The sequence below is a fragment of the Fistularia commersonii genome, chromosome 3 (assembly GCF_037954325.1).
Source record: "Fistularia commersonii isolate RoL2024-O1a breed Wild chromosome 3, RoL_Fcom_v1.0, whole genome shotgun sequence".
NCBI lineage: Eukaryota > Metazoa > Chordata > Actinopteri > Syngnathiformes > Fistulariidae > Fistularia > Fistularia commersonii.
Genome location: NC_141286.1, coordinates 17701813 through 17721596, shown reverse-complemented (window position 1 = coordinate 17721596; position 19784 = coordinate 17701813). Strand labels below are relative to the sequence as shown.

General features: G+C 38.7%; 1 protein-coding gene across 1 annotated transcript in view; it reads left to right on the top strand.

Annotated features, from left to right (window-relative positions):
- Positions 1-2589: 2589 nt before the first annotated feature.
- The window catches only part of serinc4 (serine incorporator 4), a 27982-nt gene continuing 10787 nt past the window's right edge, over positions 2590-19784 (top strand). Inside the window, exons 1-7 of the mRNA XM_086143932.1 lie at positions 2590-3027; positions 9815-9982; positions 12682-12860; positions 14179-14258; positions 14535-14628; positions 16710-16921; positions 17778-17873. Coding sequence (XP_086000058.1) covers positions 2908-3027; positions 9815-9982; positions 12682-12860; positions 14179-14258; positions 14535-14628; positions 16710-16921; positions 17778-17873 — 949 coding nt within the window. The 5' untranslated portion in view covers positions 2590-2907. The remainder of the gene's footprint in view (positions 3028-9814; positions 9983-12681; positions 12861-14178; positions 14259-14534; positions 14629-16709; positions 16922-17777; positions 17874-19784) is intronic.

The following is a 19784-nucleotide window of genomic DNA, read 5'->3' as shown; positions in this document are numbered from 1 at the left end:
CTAATTTCCATTTGTTTTTTTGAAATTTTTGTTTTTTAGCACCATGAGAATATCTTCAAAAAACACTCACCAAGTGTGCTTGATTACTTAATTCTATTTCAACATATTGCTTCAAAGGATGTAATGTCAAGAAAGTATCATTTAATCTGTTATGAAAAATTACTCCACAAAAATCAAATATTTGATGGGATAAAAAAACACATCTAAATTCATCTTAAAATGCCTATGAAATGGCTTGGAAATCAATAAAGCATTGAATAACCTGAAAAAATTACCAAGAATATTACTACAAAAGTCCAAAATCTCAGTAGTTAAAAAAAAAAAACTAAATAAATGAACAAAATCTCAAAAATGAAGTATGATTACTTCAATATTCACAAAACATGCCTATAACTATAAAAATAGCTGGAAAAAAAATGATAAATGACCTCAAACATCAATTTTTATCTTGCTGTTAAAACTTTCCCCCGAATATCAACTTTGAAACCGATATCTGCTGGAATGTCATCTGTAGGCTTAGCATGTCTTTCCACTGAAAGTTTTAATACTGGGGAGCATGATTCATGGAGCATGAATATTGAATTGAATTAACTGCGGGCAAAAACATTACATCCAAAAAATATGGAGAAAGGCTCATTTATCCTTAAACTGTCAGATATTTAATTTTCAGCAGATGAATTATGTGTGGCACTAGTTGAGATCCAGGTCAATAGACTGCACTTTAATGAGACTGTCTGACTGAAAGAGAGTAACGCACTTCAGCTACAACTACTAATGTCTCATTGGTTGTTGAAGGTCATGTCGGCTGAATGGCGACAGGATTATCCTGCGCTCGACTCTGCACACTAACCCACATCTAATCTGACCCTCCCTTCTTGCACTCAGCGCTTTTCTGCATCTACGAGACGAACCGTTTCAGTTCATGGCCGCTGTAAAGCTATAATACTGAGCCAGATAATTTCAGATACATGTAACAGTCACATATTTCATAAATATTGTTTACATATTTAGATTAAGAATGTCAGATTTTAAAAGCATTGTCTCATGTAGGTTTTTACAAGAATTTTAATAAGATATATTTTGTTTGGATTTGTGATTTTTTTAAATATCTGCGTGTCAGATGTGCAAGTACAACTTGCTACAGTTTACCACAGTCAGTCCCAAATCAAATACTTGTTTCAAACTGCAGAAACATAGAAAACACAGGAAGAATTATGACTGATTTTGAAAGATGAAGTTCTACACTTTAATTGGTGCATTTCAATGTCATGTTGTGTTTTAATTGTACAAAGTGTTACTTCAAAAAATACTTTGCAGGTGGAAGGTGTTTCCTTTATTTCAACACAATAAAGTATGATATTCAAGTTTAAAAAGCGAAAAATAGAAAATAAAATGGAAGAAAACAGTAAAAATAATGCATAAGTCACCATACAATGATAAAAAGACAAAAATCTAAATCATCTGTCGTAATAAATTTGGACTTTGTTTGAATATACGTGTGCATCTGTATAAATTTAAACAGGCAGTGGTTGATCACAAACAAAATGACCAGAAATCATGGATGAATCCATTAATTGATAAATAAACTCAAACACAACACTTGGCAATTTCACAGATCTTTTACAAAAAAGATCATTACACATCAGGCAAAGTTATCTGCTCCTATGAAAACTTTACAGAGCAATATTTAATATGCAAACTATGACATCCATTTGTTGGATCAATATTTCCAACTGGACTTCAACCATAATGTAGATATTACTATTTGGTTGAATGTAGGTTATGACGTCAGTGTCAGCATATTTAATGTAACTATGTGAATTAGATTTTGAAGACAGAGCACACTGATATTCCTCTGCAGTCCAAATGAATGGCTGTTGATAATGATTTAGGTTTTATTTTATGTCTTATGTTGTATTTAATCCTTAACTTAATTTGATTTCCAACCAAAATGTGTTCTCTGACTAAGATATTTCTAGCATTAAATTGAAAAATGTCAAAAGTTACAACTAACATTTGTTGTAGCTGCATGTCACAGTCTATTTAAATGTGTGAGGTATTGATTATAACATTTAAATCCAGCCACAATATCAGACTTTTATCAATATCCAGAGTTTCCTGAAATATCAATATTAGTTTCAGCTCAATAATCCACATGAGGTGATTGCTGCTCTTATAACCAGCTAACGTCATACTTTTATATTGGAGCCTGTGTGTATTTTGCTTGTGTGGATCTATCACGGACAGTGCTGTGTGTTTCTGGGTTGTCATGCGGGCCTGATAACTCGGGATTACAGCCCTGGCCTCTTTCTCTGAGTGACACCCATGCTGGGGTGAGTTGTTTTGGGCCGGTGAGCATAATTATTGAGATTTGTAATACTGGATTAAGTCTGGTGGATTCTTTACTCTCAGGTTTGTACAGCAGAACACAAGTGTGTGGGAGTTTTTGGGGAGGAAGGATGGACAGATGGGAAGGACACATGGTCACTGTCACCGCCCCCCTTCTTTACTCCTCACCCCTCCTCCCCTTACAGGCTCTGCCTAATCTGAGGACAGGGGGAGGCTGGGGGAGGGCAACGGGCATTGGCCACAAGCTCTCCCTCTCTGGCAGCAGCCTACTGCCGTGGAGCCAAAGCACTCAGGATATGGGTGAAAAACAATTGATTCCGCAGTGAGGCTGGACAGGGAGCCGGTGCTGCTCATGCTGAGCCTCCCAGTTGGACCAGATATTTTGCTAATCCAGCATAAGGATCGTATAGGGACGAGCTGCCGGATCGGGCCATCTGATTTTACTTTTTTGTCTTGCTTCAGGAGCCACGGGCCTGTTAGAAGTTCTGACCTCTTTGAGGATGTAAGGATGCCATCTTTGCAGGAACTCTGAGGAAACCTGCTTGTGCTGGAAGATTCATGGGCAAATGTAGAGCTGGGGTGGCTGACGAGAAGCAGGTCACAGGCACCATGTCTGCCACTCAGGGGATGAACCGCAGTGGCGCCTACAACTACTTCCTAAACATGGTGGCCTATCAGGTGAGAGCTGACAGGTCACTGGAGGCTGATCCAGGCTGGAGGTTGAGGATTTTAGGGTTCATTCAGGGTCTCAGTAATATTGACTGGCACAAAAAAAAGGATGATTAATAATAATACCAGCGAAGGAAATAAAGGCACCAGAGATTTGATTTGTTGTTGACGTCTTGCAGATTTCAATTTTTTTTTTTTCACTTTTTGTCAATACTTGTTTGATTCCAAGTTAATACAATGTTAAAAAAGAAATGGGAGCATTCAATTGCAAAAAAATATATAATTATATTTTGCTGTATTTAGGGTTAGAGTTTGGGTTAGAAATATGCCACAATTGTGGCATATTTCTACTTATTATGATGAATGTAATACTTGACTTGATGAAAAAATGTAGCAGTAATATATCAGTTTATAAGATTTTATTTTTTATTGTCTTTTTTCAGAACTATAGACACATTTAAATCCAAAATTATTTAAATTCTTTTTTAATAACATACTTGTTTGTTTTTCCATGAAATGTAATCTACTGTAACTGGAGAAGAGGAGCAAGTAAATGAATATTAAACAAGTAGATTTAACAAGTAGACTTTAGTACATCTTTAAAAGCATAAAATTGAGTTTCTCAACCACTTAGAAGTGCCAGAAATAGAGCCAGCGTTCAGAGTTCTCCATTCATGCAGATTGTCTTCATTCCTGACACATGGATTTCAGAGACAAACCTAAAAACTTCATATTGCAAAGAGTAAGCAGAAAACTTATCTCCTCTCTTTGTTTTGGATGTTGTTGTTGTCACTCTATCCAAATGATATTAATTGATATCTATTGTTTGTATTGTCCTTATTTTAATAGGCGTTCATGTTCGTTTTTCTTTCATAACATTACGATTTAAGAGCTATATCTTGCCATTTAGAAAGGAAACGGTTGTGTGAAGCGTAGGCTGGATTATATACTATTTCTCAATAATAATTGTAAAGTTATTTCCTTATTCATTGACTTATTATCATGAGCAGCAAGCACACACATGCACACACACTTCAGGAAACTCCTTTTCAGTGACACGATGGCACGAGCTGGAATGAGATTATAAGTGCGGTAATCTAAGCTAAAAATACCAAGCTTTCACTGTATGGCTGCATGACACTGTCATAAGTAATTACTCAGAAATAAGGTCCCCCGGATTCTCCAGTTTCCTCCCACAGTCCTAAAACATGCAGGTTAATTGGGAAAAAAAAATGTGAATGCCCCAAATGAATGAGTGACAGAGTGGTTGTTTGTCTGTATATGTGGCCCTGCGATTGACTGGAAACCAGTTAGGGTCTATCCTGCCTCTTGGCCAGCGGGGATAGGCTCCAGCATCCCCCGCGACCCTGAATGCAGGATAAGCGGAAAAAGATGGATGAATGAAGATATGTGCTGGCAATTTTTTACATGCTGCAGATTGCTTGGATGCAAATTTTGAAACTAAATTAAACAGGGCGGTAAACTTCTAGACTGTGAAAAAGGAAGTACCCATTAGATTACTCCCATGCTAGACCAACATAGTATGATGAGAGGTCTGCTAGGGATGTATGTTGGGGTGGGCTGCTTAGCAAAAATAACACTGAAATAGTTTAGCCGTTCAGTCTTACTTTCATACACTTGCATGCATCCATTTCCTTATACAATGATTTTTATATTTTGTTACGCGTTTTAACTATTAAGTCTCACAAATCCAAAGGAGCTTTGAGATATTTAACATGGATGACAAACAAAAGCTGACTTCTTAGGAAGTCATGTAAAACTAAACATGCCGCTCAACAAGCTAAGCTCATGCAAAATACAAGTCTTTTCAAGAAAAAAATGCATTTCCTAATAAGACCAATAGAACCTCAAGGAAATGTACTGGAAAATACTGGCAATATACTTTTCAAACTGCATTTAACAGTGAAATTTGAAACCAACCCCTGAATCATAACATGACAATTAAACCAGTGATGACAGGATGTGATGTAAATGTACTCTTAAACAGACGGAAAGATATTTTCTGTCATGGAGAATTTTTTTTTTCAGCAGCAGTTGTCAGATTTCTATCAACAGTCACTGAAAAGAAGACTGAAATCCAAGATCTTTGGTTGTGGGGCAGTCAGAAAAAAGTGTGAAGGCTGACTTTGTTTACAGAGTAGACAAACTCCATTGTAAAAAAAAAACCAACACATCCCTCTTCACAACACATCTGAGCCTGTTCAGCCTTTAAACCAGACCTATCAAACTCATTTTGGTCGGGGGGCCACATACGACCTAATTTGCTGTCAAGGGGGCCAGTAAAATCATTACCCAGAAGTAACACTAAGTCCAAATTTTTCCTTTGTTTTAGTGTTAAGGAGGTAAACAGGTAAATAATAAAAATCTTTAAATTTCTTATTGAAAAAGAATTGATGAAATTACAAAATTACACCCTAAGAATATTGTTGAGTTAATAGAGAAAATCTTGTCACAGAGGGAAAATTTTCCACTAGAATTTATTAGAAAATTGATTGGTAGCATGTATGAAAGGAGGAATGATGTTTACAAGGCTATTCTGGTTATTAAATCAATCTTTTTAATTTTGCCGGGGTTTTTTTTTGCTATGGTTTTTGGGTTTTTTTATAGAAATGAGAAAAGAAAAGAAAAGGTTGTTTTTATAATGTCAGTAGACGTTTTTTTAGCAAAAAAGAATTTTGTTTTACAAATTTTGAAGCAAAAATACATTGAAAGTGATTTTTTTATTTTTTCCTTGCTGTTTTTTTTTTTTTAAACCCACTCTATAAAAGACAAGCGGGCTGCACTAACATAAAGATTTGATTACAGGCAGGGGGCCACAAAATATTGTTCAGAGGGCTGCAATTGGTCAGCGGGTCGCGAGTCTGAGACCCCCTTTTTAAACATTGATTCTCAATTATGATCTGGACCAAATGACAGGAATGCAAACATAAGCATGTCCGTAATATGTTTATAAATTGCCTTCCAAGTTTTACACCAAACATGAAACATACATGTCGAAGTGTTTCTGTCAGTTTAAGGACCCTGTCTATTTTTTCATGATAATTACTATAAGTAAAAACAAGGGAATTGTTACAAATGAATCTTGTTAAGGGCTATATAAATCACGACATTTATATGTGCACCCATATCCTGCAAGGGAAAAAGTTAGAGCAAAATTTTCTCAGTGTAACATTTTGAGAATCAAAATCTTGTTTTTGTCACGGAAATTTAAACGAGAGCAAATTCACAATATACATGACGAGATTATCATCTAGTTAAATTGAAACAACTTAATTGAAGATGAACAGATTTAAGGAACCCTTGAAGTGAAAGAATGAATCATCATTTGTTTTGTTGTTTTGTTTTGTTGGCAAACTTACAAAAGAAATAGCGTCTGGTCGATATAAGATCTTTCATAATCAACTAAACCTGGTGCACTCACTATGAGGTCTGCTCTGGTGTACTGAAATGAACCATCAGTTGGGAAAGTGGGTTACCTTCCTGCTTGTTGTGTGATTTGGGTTATGTGATGAAATGCTCCAGTCGCAAGAAGTCCTGACCAATAATTTCTCTTCCCTCACTGCTACTTTATGAATGCACAACAAAAAATCAAATCATCAACCAAAGAAAAGACAATATATGGCTTAGGGTGGAATCATTTGTGCAGGACTGTCTGCGATTAAAGCTCTATTTTTATTCATACTCTCCTTCAATGAAAAGATATTGGATAAGCTGCTCTGCTTGTTCCAAAAGATTATAACTTGCACGTGATGATTATAATCCAGCATATCTGTATCCACATAGCAGCAGCAGAACATGCACTAATGATCTGTGCCATACCTTCTTTGACAAAATTGTATCACAGTAATTTCTCCTTTTGGTTGCTCTTAATGTAGTTTAGTAAGTTATTCTTGACACATCAAAACACTGTGATCCAGTCTGTCTATTTTATGAGGCTGAAAGTTAATTTGATTTTCAACTAATCACCAAATGTGGTGTCATCAATAGAGCAGAAATACACAAGTCCAGAGAGTAATGTGCAGTCAAAGAGATGTGCAGGTTCTGTCCTCTTTGACGTCCATGTTAGCCATGTTGCTAAACTGTTGGTGCAGGTTAACCAGGTTAACCAGGTTAACCAGGAAAGTCCCAAAGTTTACAGGAGGCTTGGACTTGAGTCAAAAATCACCCCAAGCTTTGCAAAGTATGATCTTATGTCTCGTCTAATACAAATCAGTGCGGACCACTCTTTCTATTGTTGTTTCAGTTGAAAGAGGACAAAAAGTTATACTGTAACTGAAAATCAAACAAAGTAAACATTTATTTTCAACATAAGAAATTTCACAATAAAAGCAAGAGCTGATTATTTTATTACATGGCAATGATTATCAAACTCAATCCTCGTTTAGGAGAAATCAAAGGCCATCTCTAGTTCTCATTTATTCTTTGACATATGATGTTAATTGAAGAGGCAGGCAGTAACTTTAAAAAAGAAACAAACAAATGTCAAATTTTCAATTAACTGCAGTAATAAATGACTTTAAGATGAAATAGAATAGAAATCAGTCATCCAAACTAAAACTAAATTGATATTTGTCCATGTTTAGATATACAGTTGAGTTGAGTCCAAAAAAAATATGTAAATGTACAAACATTTCTTAAATGTACCATTGGCAGGGGTTAATAGGTGAAACTGAAATAAAACTGACATCCATCCATCTTCCCCCCTTATCCGGAGTTGGGTCACAGGGGCAGCAGCCAAAGCAGTGAGGCCAAGACCTCCCTCTCCCCCACCACAGGGTTCAGCGCTTGGGGGGACCCCCAAGGTGTTCCCAGTCCAGCCTGGAGACATAGTCTCACCAGTGTATCCTGGGTCTTCCCTGTGGTCTCCTCCCAGATGGACATTCCCAGAACACTTCCCTGATCCTCATCCTGGCTGCTTCACACACTCCAGGTCCAAAAAACACATGTAGACTGATTGGGCAAACTCCCATGCCCCCTTGAGGACCCTGCTGAGGGTATAGAGCTGCTCCACTATTCCACCACCAGGAATAAAACCACATTGCTCCTCCTGGGTCCAAGGTTCAACTACCCAGTGGACCCTAATAGACCTTACCAGGGAGGCTGAGGAGTGTGTCCCCCTGTACTTGGAGCACACCCTCTGATCCCCCTTTTTAAAAAGGGGGATCATCATCCTGGTCTGCAAGTCCAGCACCACTATCCCCAACATCCACTCAATACGGCAGAGGCGTGTCAGCCAGGACAGCCCTACAGCATCAGGAGCCTTGAGGAACCCAGGGCGGACCTCATCCACCCCCGGGGCCCCGCTACCGAGGAGCTTTTTGATTACTTCAGCAACTTCAGCCTCGGAAATAAGTGTATCTGCTCCAGAGTCCCCCAGCTCTGCTTCCTCATTAGGAGGCATTTCAATAGGGTTGGGGAAGTATTCCTGACACCGATCTACAATGTCTCGAGTTGAGGTCAGCAGCGCCCCGTTCCCACTGTACACGCTGTTGACGGAGCATTGCTTCCCCCTCCTGAGCTGCCAGATGGTGGACCAGAATCTCTTCGACGCCCACCGGAAGAAATTCTCCATGGACAATGTCGATCAAACAACTGTGGCCTGAGGTGTGTTGGTGCCAAGTGCACATATAGACACCTTTATGCCTGTTATGGACAATCCATGACGAGGACAGAAGTCCAATAACAAAACGCAGCTCGGGTTCTGATCAGGGGGGCCGTTCCTCCCAATCGTTACATTACATTACATCACATTAGATTACATTTGGCAGACGCTTTTATCCAAAGCGACTTACAATAGAGGACATAAGGACTGCAAATAACACTTGCAAATACAAGATGCAATCACACATTCATACCCTTCCAAGTCGCAATGTTGTTGCCCAAGTGAGCGTTGAAGTCTCCCAGTGGAACGTGGGAGTCCCCGGTAGGAGTGCTCTCCAGCAGCCCCCTCTAGGGACCCCAAGAAGGGTAGATAAACTGAACTGTTGTTGGGTGCATAGCCACAAACAATAGTCAGAACCCGTCCCCCCACCTGAAGGTTGAGGGGGGCTTCTGCCTGGATCCACCCCGTTGAACTCCAAGACGGGGGCAATCAATATGTCCTCTCAGCCTCGCATGCCAGCTCAGACTCCTTCCCCGCCAGAGAGATGACATTCCATGTTCCAAGAGCCAGCTTCTGCAGCCGAGGATCAGACCGCCAAGGTCCCCCCTCTCCGGCTCACACTGCATTCGACCCCCTTGGCCCTTCCTGTGGGTGGTGAGCCCAGGGGAAGAGGGACCCATGTCAGTCCTCCGGGTTGAGCCCCATGGGTACAGACCTGGCCGCCAGGTGCTCGCCGCTGAGCCCCGTCTCTGGGCCTGGCTCCATGAGGGGGCCCCACTGACCCGTGTCAGGGCAAGGGACAACTGGGTCCAATGATTGTCTCCCTCATGGGAGGTCTTCTGAGCCACACTTTGTCTGGTCCCTCTCCTGGGAGATCCTTCCAGGGGCATAAACCCCCCAACAATATAGTTCCCAGGATCACTGGGACATGCAAACCCCTCCATCACGGTAAGGTGGCAGGTCACGGAGGTGATGAAACTGACAGTGAATACATATTTGACAGGCATCCCATGTACAGAAGTGCCGTATCAAATCCTCCAATTTTCTGACTTAATATAGGTTGCAGTACAAACGTCTGCCTCATTCAAACACCTTAATGATGGCTGGATCATTCTGGTTGTAATAGTTTGACTGTTACTTGGATGCTGATCAGCCTCTCATCTCCCCTGTCAGATATGCTGCTGCTGTGGTCCAGCCCCCTGCTCGCTCTGCTGTGCCTTCTGTCCACCGGTCAAATCCTCCACCAGCACACGGGTCATGTACACCATCTTCCATGTCCTGAGCTGTGCCGTGTCCTGCCTCATGCTGTCACGCACCGTCTCTGAGCTTGTCAGTGAAAATGTAAGTACTGGATCTGCCATTGCTTTTATTCTTTATCGATATTGTTCAATCAAACATTAGCTTTGAGCCTTAAAAATAAAAACTACCTGGAGTAGCCTTCAAGACAAAAATATCTGTCTAAAAAAAAAAAACATCTAGTACAGCAATTCACTGAAATATAATGCCACAAATTTGACCCTTGTTTCAGCTTTGACACCAGTTGGCATCCAGACTGTTGTGTGGATGTTTCCTCTATGTTTTCTCCTTCTTCCTTCTTATTCTTTAACCATTGCCATCTTTATGTTACATTTTCCCTCCTGTCATTGTGCCATCTTCATACTGTATATCCAAACTACCAGTGGACGGTTAAAAGGCAGGTGACACAGAACCAAACCAATTCCTTTCAGCTTCCTTTCTGATTCTGAACCTTCCTGATTCCTTTCAGCTGACCCCCATCCACCCTGCTTTGGAACAATAGGGCCATGAATCAGTGAAGAATGAAATATTATCATAGGATGCTGTTATGATTGCGCTATTACTCACATTATGTATGTCTTTCACTGGCCGGTGCTATTTTAAAATTACTGGGACTGGTGGATTCTCTCCTTCTGAAGCTGCAACTCCCAACACAAACAGATTTGTGATGTTTTCACCTTTTGAAAAACTTTTCACTGTTTTGGCTGGCGGGCCACATTACGTATTTAATTTTTGAGGGCAGTCTAACTAGGTATCATGTAAATTGAACAAAAATGAAAATTGCAATTGAAGTATTTGAATTTTTTGGCATTTTATTTCAACTTTAAAATCATCAATGATCATATAAATGTATCAACATTATTTTTAATGCAATCATCCATACAAAATCAAACAAAGGGAAAAAATAAGGAGATTCTAAATTCAACATTGATCGAAAATACTTCTTAAAATATTCTAAGAAAATTGTTTGGTGGGCCGTATAAAAAAGCAAAACAGGACGGATGTGGCCTGCAGGCCGTAAAATGCTCAGGTCTGCTGTATATTATACAAAACAAGGGCATAGTTTTTTAAGCATTATAGAAAAGAGTACTTTTTGTTTTTCAGAACAAAGGGCAAACTTCTTGACACATAATGACAACAAATATAAATGTAAATCAGTGCACCATTAATAGAAGTCCCCCTATTGTTCATACAACTATTGTTCATGAGTTAAGCCCCTTGTGGAACCTTGGTTGTTGTGGAGGTTGATGTGGCTCAGGTGACAAGAACCATATACGAACCAAAAGATTCTAGCATCCCTTCCAGCCCTTAAAGTTATTGTTGAGCCAAACATTAAATATCCAACAACTTCCCGGGAGCTGGATAGTGACTTCCCACTCTTAATGGTTCATCCATGATATGTTAAATGTAGAGGATCCCTTTGTATCCCTGAATGTGACACAATAAAGGGATTACTTTCTTTCTTAGCTGTCAAATATTTTGAAAACATAGCTGGTATACTGACAACTACAAATACAAATACAATGTAATTGATTTGAAAATTGACCAAACATTTTCTTGCCATGCACCGGCAGCATTGTTACAAGGTTGCTCGCAAGATATTTCCCTCTGTGCAGTTTATTGTATTTCACTCCTCACTGATAATACAATCCCCTCTTCTAATCCAGCTGCATGCAAAGCCTCATAAGTCAAAGTTCAGTCAGATTTACTTCAATTCAATTTGTGACCTGAAACAAATATATCTTGCACAGCGACCAGCAATGAATAAAGTTTGTCAGAGCCTGACTCAAAAGCGCAGGTTTCTGATCGAAAGCTGAAATAGAGAAGAAATCTCAAATAAGACTATATTTAACATTGTATAATGTTACACTTAATGTTGGTCTGTAACTGGAGCTCTTCACACAGTATAAATGTAAGACCTTTTAGAATAAATATATATGGATTACTCTCAATATCTGTTGTGACTCTGTTAAAAAAATCCCCATATGGCTTGAGCTCTTGGCCATAAAACCTTGCTGGAAATGTCAAAGGAAAAAAGGGTAATGTTACCGACTATACTTCCACATTCACATTCACATTTAAAGAATGTTCAGCTGTTTATAAACAAATAAACTAAAAAGCTTGTATCTAAAGTAATGACTGTGCTACATACTCATTTCAAGGCTGCTTTTGGCTGCTTTATTTGCTCTTCAAACAGGCAGGCAGGCAGAAAAACAAACAAACAAACAGGCAGATAACTGCAATTTAACTTAAGGTTTACATTTCTGTCAATAATAACAAAGGATTGAAGGCAAAGACATAACACTCCTAACAGTACTCGTTATTATATTAAGAAGAATATGAATTACAATAATAAGAGAAAAAAAATGAATAAGAATATATCCAGAGAAAAGAACTGATGAAGTCCGAGTACTATAACAAGACAAGAAAGGCGTGTTTGTCAAATTTAACCTCACTTTTTTATTTATTACAGCTTTGCAGCTTTTTAACAGCTTTTTAACCATCAGAAATGGTAGCTTGCAACATACAAACAAGCACAAACAAAACCATTTAAAATCATTATATATTTTATTTTGATAGTATTAATAATAAGTTTGTTAGTTGTGATATGGTAATTGTTATTTCATTTTTATTAGAATCATTAGACCGGATCAGGTCAGAAAAACATGAATGAATTATTATATACCATGAATCGACAAGTCTGTCCTTGTTCCAATTCATTCATGTGCTTGTGTGTGTTCCAGGTGCCTTTTTTCAACATGGTATGCGACCAGGCACACGGAGGAGGTCACTGCGAGATGCTGGTGGGCTACTCCGCCGTCTACAGGGTCTGCTTTGGCACTTCTTGTTTCTACCTGATGATGGCGATCTTCCTTATTGATGTGAAGTCCAGCCAGGATTTCAGAGCTCTAATACACAACGGGTCAGTCAGCATTTCAAAACTTTTCTTCTGTTTACTTTTTTAAAAAAATTGGAGTCGAATATAATGTTTTCTTTATTTAATATGAACATTTGGGGCGGCCTGGATCAAGGGGCTCTTGCCCGATGACAGCTGGCATAGGCATCCCTGCGTCCGGCATCCTGCTACCCTAAGTGCAGAAAAATTAGATAATGAATGTTAGTGCAATATCCTCTGAAATCTAAAAAATAATCAGTTATTTAAACAATTTTTTTTAAGCTATTTAACTTCACACCTTGTAATAGTTCCTCAATGTCCTCCCCAGAGACAGTCAGGCTATTTTTACCTCGCTGTTGTCATACTTTCCATCGTAGGGCTGTTTATTAGAGCCGTGACGTGGCTCGGATTAGGACTGCGCCAACGAGATTGCACGTTGTCTCAGAGTAGTGCTCGTAGCCACAGTCAAAGGGTTCAGGGCCTTAGTCTCTTACTGCCCTTCAGTGGGTCAGTCAGTGACCTAGTGCTCTGATACGACCCTGTTTTCTTTTGCAGAGAGGTAACTGCAAATCTAGAAGAAGATAAAAAGTAATAATTACCAATCAGCTTCCAGGCAATTTCAAAATCAAAATTATTTCATGATGAAGTATTTGTTTCCATTTTTAATCACACAAATAAAACATCAATGTGGAAAAAGAAACTGCCTGCATTGAATAAAAGAGTTTCACAGTTCAGTTATCAACATAATTTGGGAAGTGTCCATATGAAGATGATGGAGCTTAATCATTTGAAAAACCCTTACTCTCATCTTGCAGGGCGGGAGTAGGGGGTTGATTTTAAACTTATTTAACATTTTATACATCTAACTTATCTCGACTATTTCCTTAATTACAAAAGATTCTAGGTAACTACTATTATTCTTCGCAAAGTTGCTACTTTCTTCTTTTCCAGCTCCTATATTGTTTATACTATATTGTATTGTCTGCCTATGCTGCCATATCATATCCAAAAAGCCGCTCCAAGAGACAATAATAAAGTTGTTAAATTCAATCAGATTGAATTGTAAATAAATAATGACTGTGTAGGTTCTCAATCATCCAGGTCATGGTGAATTCTTGTCAAAATCGTCTTGTTGTGGCGAGTTGACTTGATTTTCTTCTCTTGAAGACATTTCCTCCCTTATCCAAGAGGTTTCTTCAGTTCTCATTGCCTGTGGGGAGTTTCCGAAAATAATTGTCAGGGTTGTGGGCGGATCTAGGTTACACATCGTAAGCCTACAACCCAACAAGAAGATATTGACAGGAATTTAAATAAACTTCTTAATGTCTTTTCTGTTTTCCCACAGCTTCTGGTTTTTGAAATTCATCACCCTGCTTGGGATGTGCACCGCTGCCTTCTTCATCCCCACAGAGTCCTTTCTGCATGGTGAGAAACAGCTTGACAACAGAGACCAAAATATGACATAAAAATTCAAACGTGGGAATATATTAACTGCCATTTAAATCCTGCTGGGGGCAGCAGAGAATCACTCCATCAGCGAATCGCTGAGCTATAGCTTTGTCCCTGGACTTCTCTGTGTTGATACAGGCCTGATTGCACAGCTGAATTATGGTCTTGACTTTGCTCTTTTCCTTTGACCACCCTGAAATAAATCAAACCACAAGACTGGTGCTTTACCCACCAACCATTTTCTTCCTTCAGCTTGGCACTATGTTGGTGTGGTGGGAGGATTTGCCTTCATCCTCATCCAGCTCATCCTCATCACAGCTTTTGCGCACACCTGGAATAAGAACTGGTGAGTGTGAAAAGATATGTGTATGTGAGTGCGACAAAAAGTATGTGTTTGTGTGTGTGCGTGCATGTCTGTGTTACTGTTGTATGGTATGCTTTGAACTTTGAAACACAAATCTTGTCAGTGTGATCAAAACATATGTGCAGATAAGATAAGATAAGATAAAATAAGATAAGATAAGATAAGATAAGATAAGATAAGATAAGATAAGATAAGATAAGATAAGATAAGATAAGATAAGATAAGATAAGATAAGATAAGAATAACTTTATCAATCCCCATAGGGGAAATTCCTTTGTCATAGCCGCATAATACTTAAAATGTCAAAGAAGGAAATAATTATGAATAAAAATAAGAATATAGATATAAGTAGAGAGGCAGAAGATAGAAGATAGTAAGACAAAAAAAATCAATCGTTCTTGGAACCAAACATTCCTGGTTCGGTTCTTGCCTCTTCCTAGGGTATCTAATTGTTATTTAGCAAGACACTGAACTCCGAACTGCTCCCCTGGCAATGCTAGATGGCATTCCAACTACTCATGGCTCATCCATGATGGGTTAAATGCAGAGAAAGAATTTCCCGCATGAGATTAATAACATATAATAAATAAATCCAAGTTTACATATACCTGCTTGTGTTTCAATGATAATCATTAACAGCAGAGAGCAGCAAAGTACATTTACTGAATTACAAGATACCTCCTTCAGTATCACTTATATTTGTGTGTGCATGCACACACGCACGCACACGCGCAAACAAACACACATACATATGCAAAGACATCTGGAGGTATAGCTACACCTCATTTGTTCATTTGCTGGCATTTGCTGTATTTGTATAAAGACACAGAAAATGTAATTTTGGAGACAATCATCTTGATGAAAGTGGTTGAATGCTGAGTCAACTTGCATCCAGGCAGCTATATGAGCATGAACAAAACCAATTCAACAAGCACATTTGCTTTGATGAAAGTGGTTGTCATATGTGTTCCTTCTTAATCCTTCCTGTCTCATTCTCATGGATGGATTCTTTGGTTTCATGCACCAAAGAACGCACCAAATATATAGAGAAAGTTTGTTATTAGTCAACTGCCTAGTAAGAGTCTTGAGGGTTGGGGGGGGGCATTCTTGGGCACAGACCAAACCATCCCGGTGGTTAATCTATTCCTGTTATATGGCAACATGTGCCGCCAAATGTCCTTCAGGAGTGCTGTTGAGCAGACAGAAACTTTTCAGGAAATGAAAAATGTTTGCTATTCTCTTCAGACTAAATGACAATATTAACCATTTATCTAAAGCCTTGGTCTTTGTTGCCAATGAATTCAGGTCTGAGATACTCAATGACCTTGACAGATGGTTTTCTGTAAACGGTTAGAGGTGAACTTTGGGTGCAAAAGAAAATAATTGTGACATAATGTGAGTTCCAAAACAGCCTTATGTTGAGGAACCTCATAATGATTTTACTTTCTTTAAGTTTATTTCATACCATTTATGTTTGTTCATACAGGGATCATAAAGTGTAACAGGACATGCATGACACAGTGAAGGACATCAAAATATGGAATATATATACACTATGTTCACAAAGATTTCCTCTTTCTAAAAATGAACGAATAAATAAAGAAATATCTGAAAGACTGGCGATCATTTTAAACTTGACATGAATGTCACCTAAGAATAGTCTACTCTTGAACAAGCACTAGGGTGCAGTCAAGAGCTGTTAAAATTTAGATAAACTTTTTCAAACTAATTAATTAATTAATTATGATAGAAATAAAAATAAATTTGATAATCAGTTATTATGTGGTCATAATTTTTTTTGTTTGCGAAGCTTTTAGATAAATACTGTGTAACAGTAATCATTATTAAGATTTTTCGAATGGATAATGAATATATCAACTGATAAATGTGGGAAATAATGTAGTTGTATCATAAAATACTGTGTTAATACTATAATTGTCTGAAATGTATACATTGTTTTTACAAACAGACACACATAATAAGCAGGTGAAACACACCCTATGCCAAAAAAGCTCCTGAGGTGAATATGGGGCTTGTCAAACTCTGAGCTTTGTGTGTCTCAGGCTGACGGGAGCCGCAGAGAACAAGCGATGGTACCTGGCAGTGATGTGTGCCACCCTCTTCTTCTACACCATTGCCACCATGGCCTTCACTTTTATGTACAAGTACTACACACACCCCATTGCCTGCCACTTCAACAAAGCCCTGCTGTGGATCAATCTGGGGCTCTGCGGCCTCATGTCCTTCATTGCTGTCACACCGTGCGTGAAGCAGAGTGAGTTGATGAAACACACTTTCCGTCTGTCAACATGTCTCAGCAGTGAAGTAACACTTAGCCCATCTCCTGCAATGCAAACATCCCCCCTGTAGAAACTCGTGTCGAGATAATAATTACATAGAAGCTAATAATATATTTTTCTTCCAACAAAAACTAAAAGTTGACTGCTTTCCTACTGTGTCTGCACATGTTGTGGTTTTATGATCTATATACTCAGCTGTTTGTGAGTCACGATAAACATAGAGTAAGGGACTATTTTCTTTTACACGTTTAAAGAGTTCTAGTGTATTTTTACTACACTTGTTGATGAAAATCCATTATTAATACTTTACACTCAGCATGAGACAATATCTTTAACCTGTTTCAAAAGATGTATCCTTCAGTCAAGATTATAATTTAAACTAGCTGTAATGATAAATATACATTTATTCATTAATTCCCTCATTATTTGCACCTCTAATCCTGTAGTTTGAGGTGCCGGAAGCCAGTGCAAGCTGGTGTTGAGAGGAGTCATCTTAATTTTTCTTTGTTATTTTGGACAAAAACTGTTAAAAATATGTGTTTCTCAGTTGTTTTTTTTTGTTAGAAATCCATTACAGTTTGTCATTTAATAAATGTTTACAAAATCAACACAGTTCAAATCTATAACAATAGGTTTTAATAAAATAACAATGATACTGAACCAAAGAAATATGTTGAAGAGGCGCCAATAACCAGGAACATTTTAAGATAATAATTTTTAAAATATATTGCTTCTCTGAGTTGTTGTTCTTTATGTCAGTTCGGCCATTAGTCTTGTATCTATCTGGTATTTCCTGGCCTGTTACAGTATCTTTTCTCTCTGTCTTTGCAGAACAACCTCGGTCTGGGCTCCTCCAGGCCTCTATCATCAGCTGTTATGTCATGTACCTCACTTTTTCTGCTCTGTCCAGCCGCCCTCCCGAGAAAGGTACGTTATTGAGTGGACATTCAGAAATTACAGCTCCTCAAGGGAATATGTGGTGGCCTTGTTTTTCAGGGTTATTCTTTATTTCATGATAAAAATAGTAAGAAGCGGTTCCTAAAATAGGAAATGGATTCTCAATTTATACAGGAACTGTATTCAAAATAATATATTGGTCATGACTGACTCTTCTGTAAACCAGACTATTATCTGCAATTTTTGATTAAAAGTACAATATGAAATCGTAAATGGAAAAATTAACTCAAAGTTACTCACATTTAGCTGTGCTGAGACATTTTTGTCCCTTTCAGCTTTGCATTTTGGGTTTTTGGCTTAACTCTGGATTCATATTTATTATTTCAGCTCCCACTGTCATAAATGGCTATAGACTCTGTAAACAAGTGTTTTTTCTCTTTCAGGCAATCAGATGTAATCTAAAGGGAATGTACAGTAGTTTGTTTTCAAGACTTGGTTAAAACTACAATGGAGTTAAAAAGAATGAATAAAGGAATGGTATCATCTCAGTATCCAGAAAAGTTAACAGCTGAGGTGATGATATCACTGTGCCAACATTAGTTTGATGCATTGCTCTAAGTAATGGAGGATTGAAATTACCCCCACAGACAATTTAACTTTCCACTTAAACGTAATGTATAATGTATACCTTCAAACAGCTCTCAACATACACCATATGGCCAAAAGTATTCGCTCACCCATCCAAATCATCGGAATCAGATTTTCCAATCACTTCCATAGCCACAGGTTTATAGAATCAAGCACCAAGGCATGTAGATTGTTTTTACAAACGTTTCTGAAAGTATGGGTCGCTCTCAGGAGCTCAGTGAATTCCAGCATGGAATTGTGAAAGGATGCCATCTTTGCAACAAATCCAACAAATTTCCTCGCTCCTAAATATTCCACAGTCAACCGTCAGCTGTATTATAAGAATAGGAAAGTGTTTTGGAGCAACAGCAACTCAGCCACAAAGTGGTAGGCCATGTCAATTGATCCAAGTCAGTGGATGCTGAGGCGTATTGTGAGAAGAGGTCACCAACTTTCTGCAGAGTCAATCGCTACATACCTCCAAACTTCATGTGGCCTTCAGATTAGCTCAAGAACAGTGCGCAGAGAGGTTCATAGAATGGGTTTCCATGTTCGAGCAGTTGCGTCCAAGCCACACATCACTAAGTGCACTAAGTCACTGGACTTTAGAGCAGTGGAGACGTGTTCTCTGTAGTGACGAATTGCACATCTGATGGACGAGTGTGGATTTGGCGGTTGCCAGGAGAACGGTACTTGTCTGACTGCAGTGTGCCAAGTGTGAAGTTTGGTGGAGGGGGGGTTTATGGTGTGGGGTTGTTTTTCAGAAGCTGGGCTTGGCCCCTTAGTTCCAGTGAAAGGAACTCTGAAAGCTTCAGCATACCAAGACATTTTGGACCAACTTTGTGGGAACAGTTTGGAACTGGACCCTTCCTTTTCCAACATGACTGTGCATCAGTGCACAAAGCAAGGTTCATAAAGACATGGATGACATAGTCTGGTGTGGATGAACTTCACTGGCCTGTATAGAGTCCTGACCTCAACCCAACAGAACACCTTTGGGATGAATAAGAGCGGAGACTGAGAGCCAGGCCTTCTCGTCCAACATCAGTATGTGACTTCACAAATGTGCTTGTGGAAGAATGGTCAAAGATTCCCATAATCACACTCCTGAACCTTGCTAACAGCCTTCCCAGAAGAGTTGAAGCTGTTATAGCAGCAAAGGGAAGACTAACGCCATATTGAAGCCTATGGATTAGGAATGGGATATCACTTAAGTTCATACGCGAGTCAAAGCAGGTGAGCGGATACGGCCATATGGAGTATGTGAAAAAGCCCAGACACAAAATCTCCCTAGCATTCCATGAACAGTTTTAC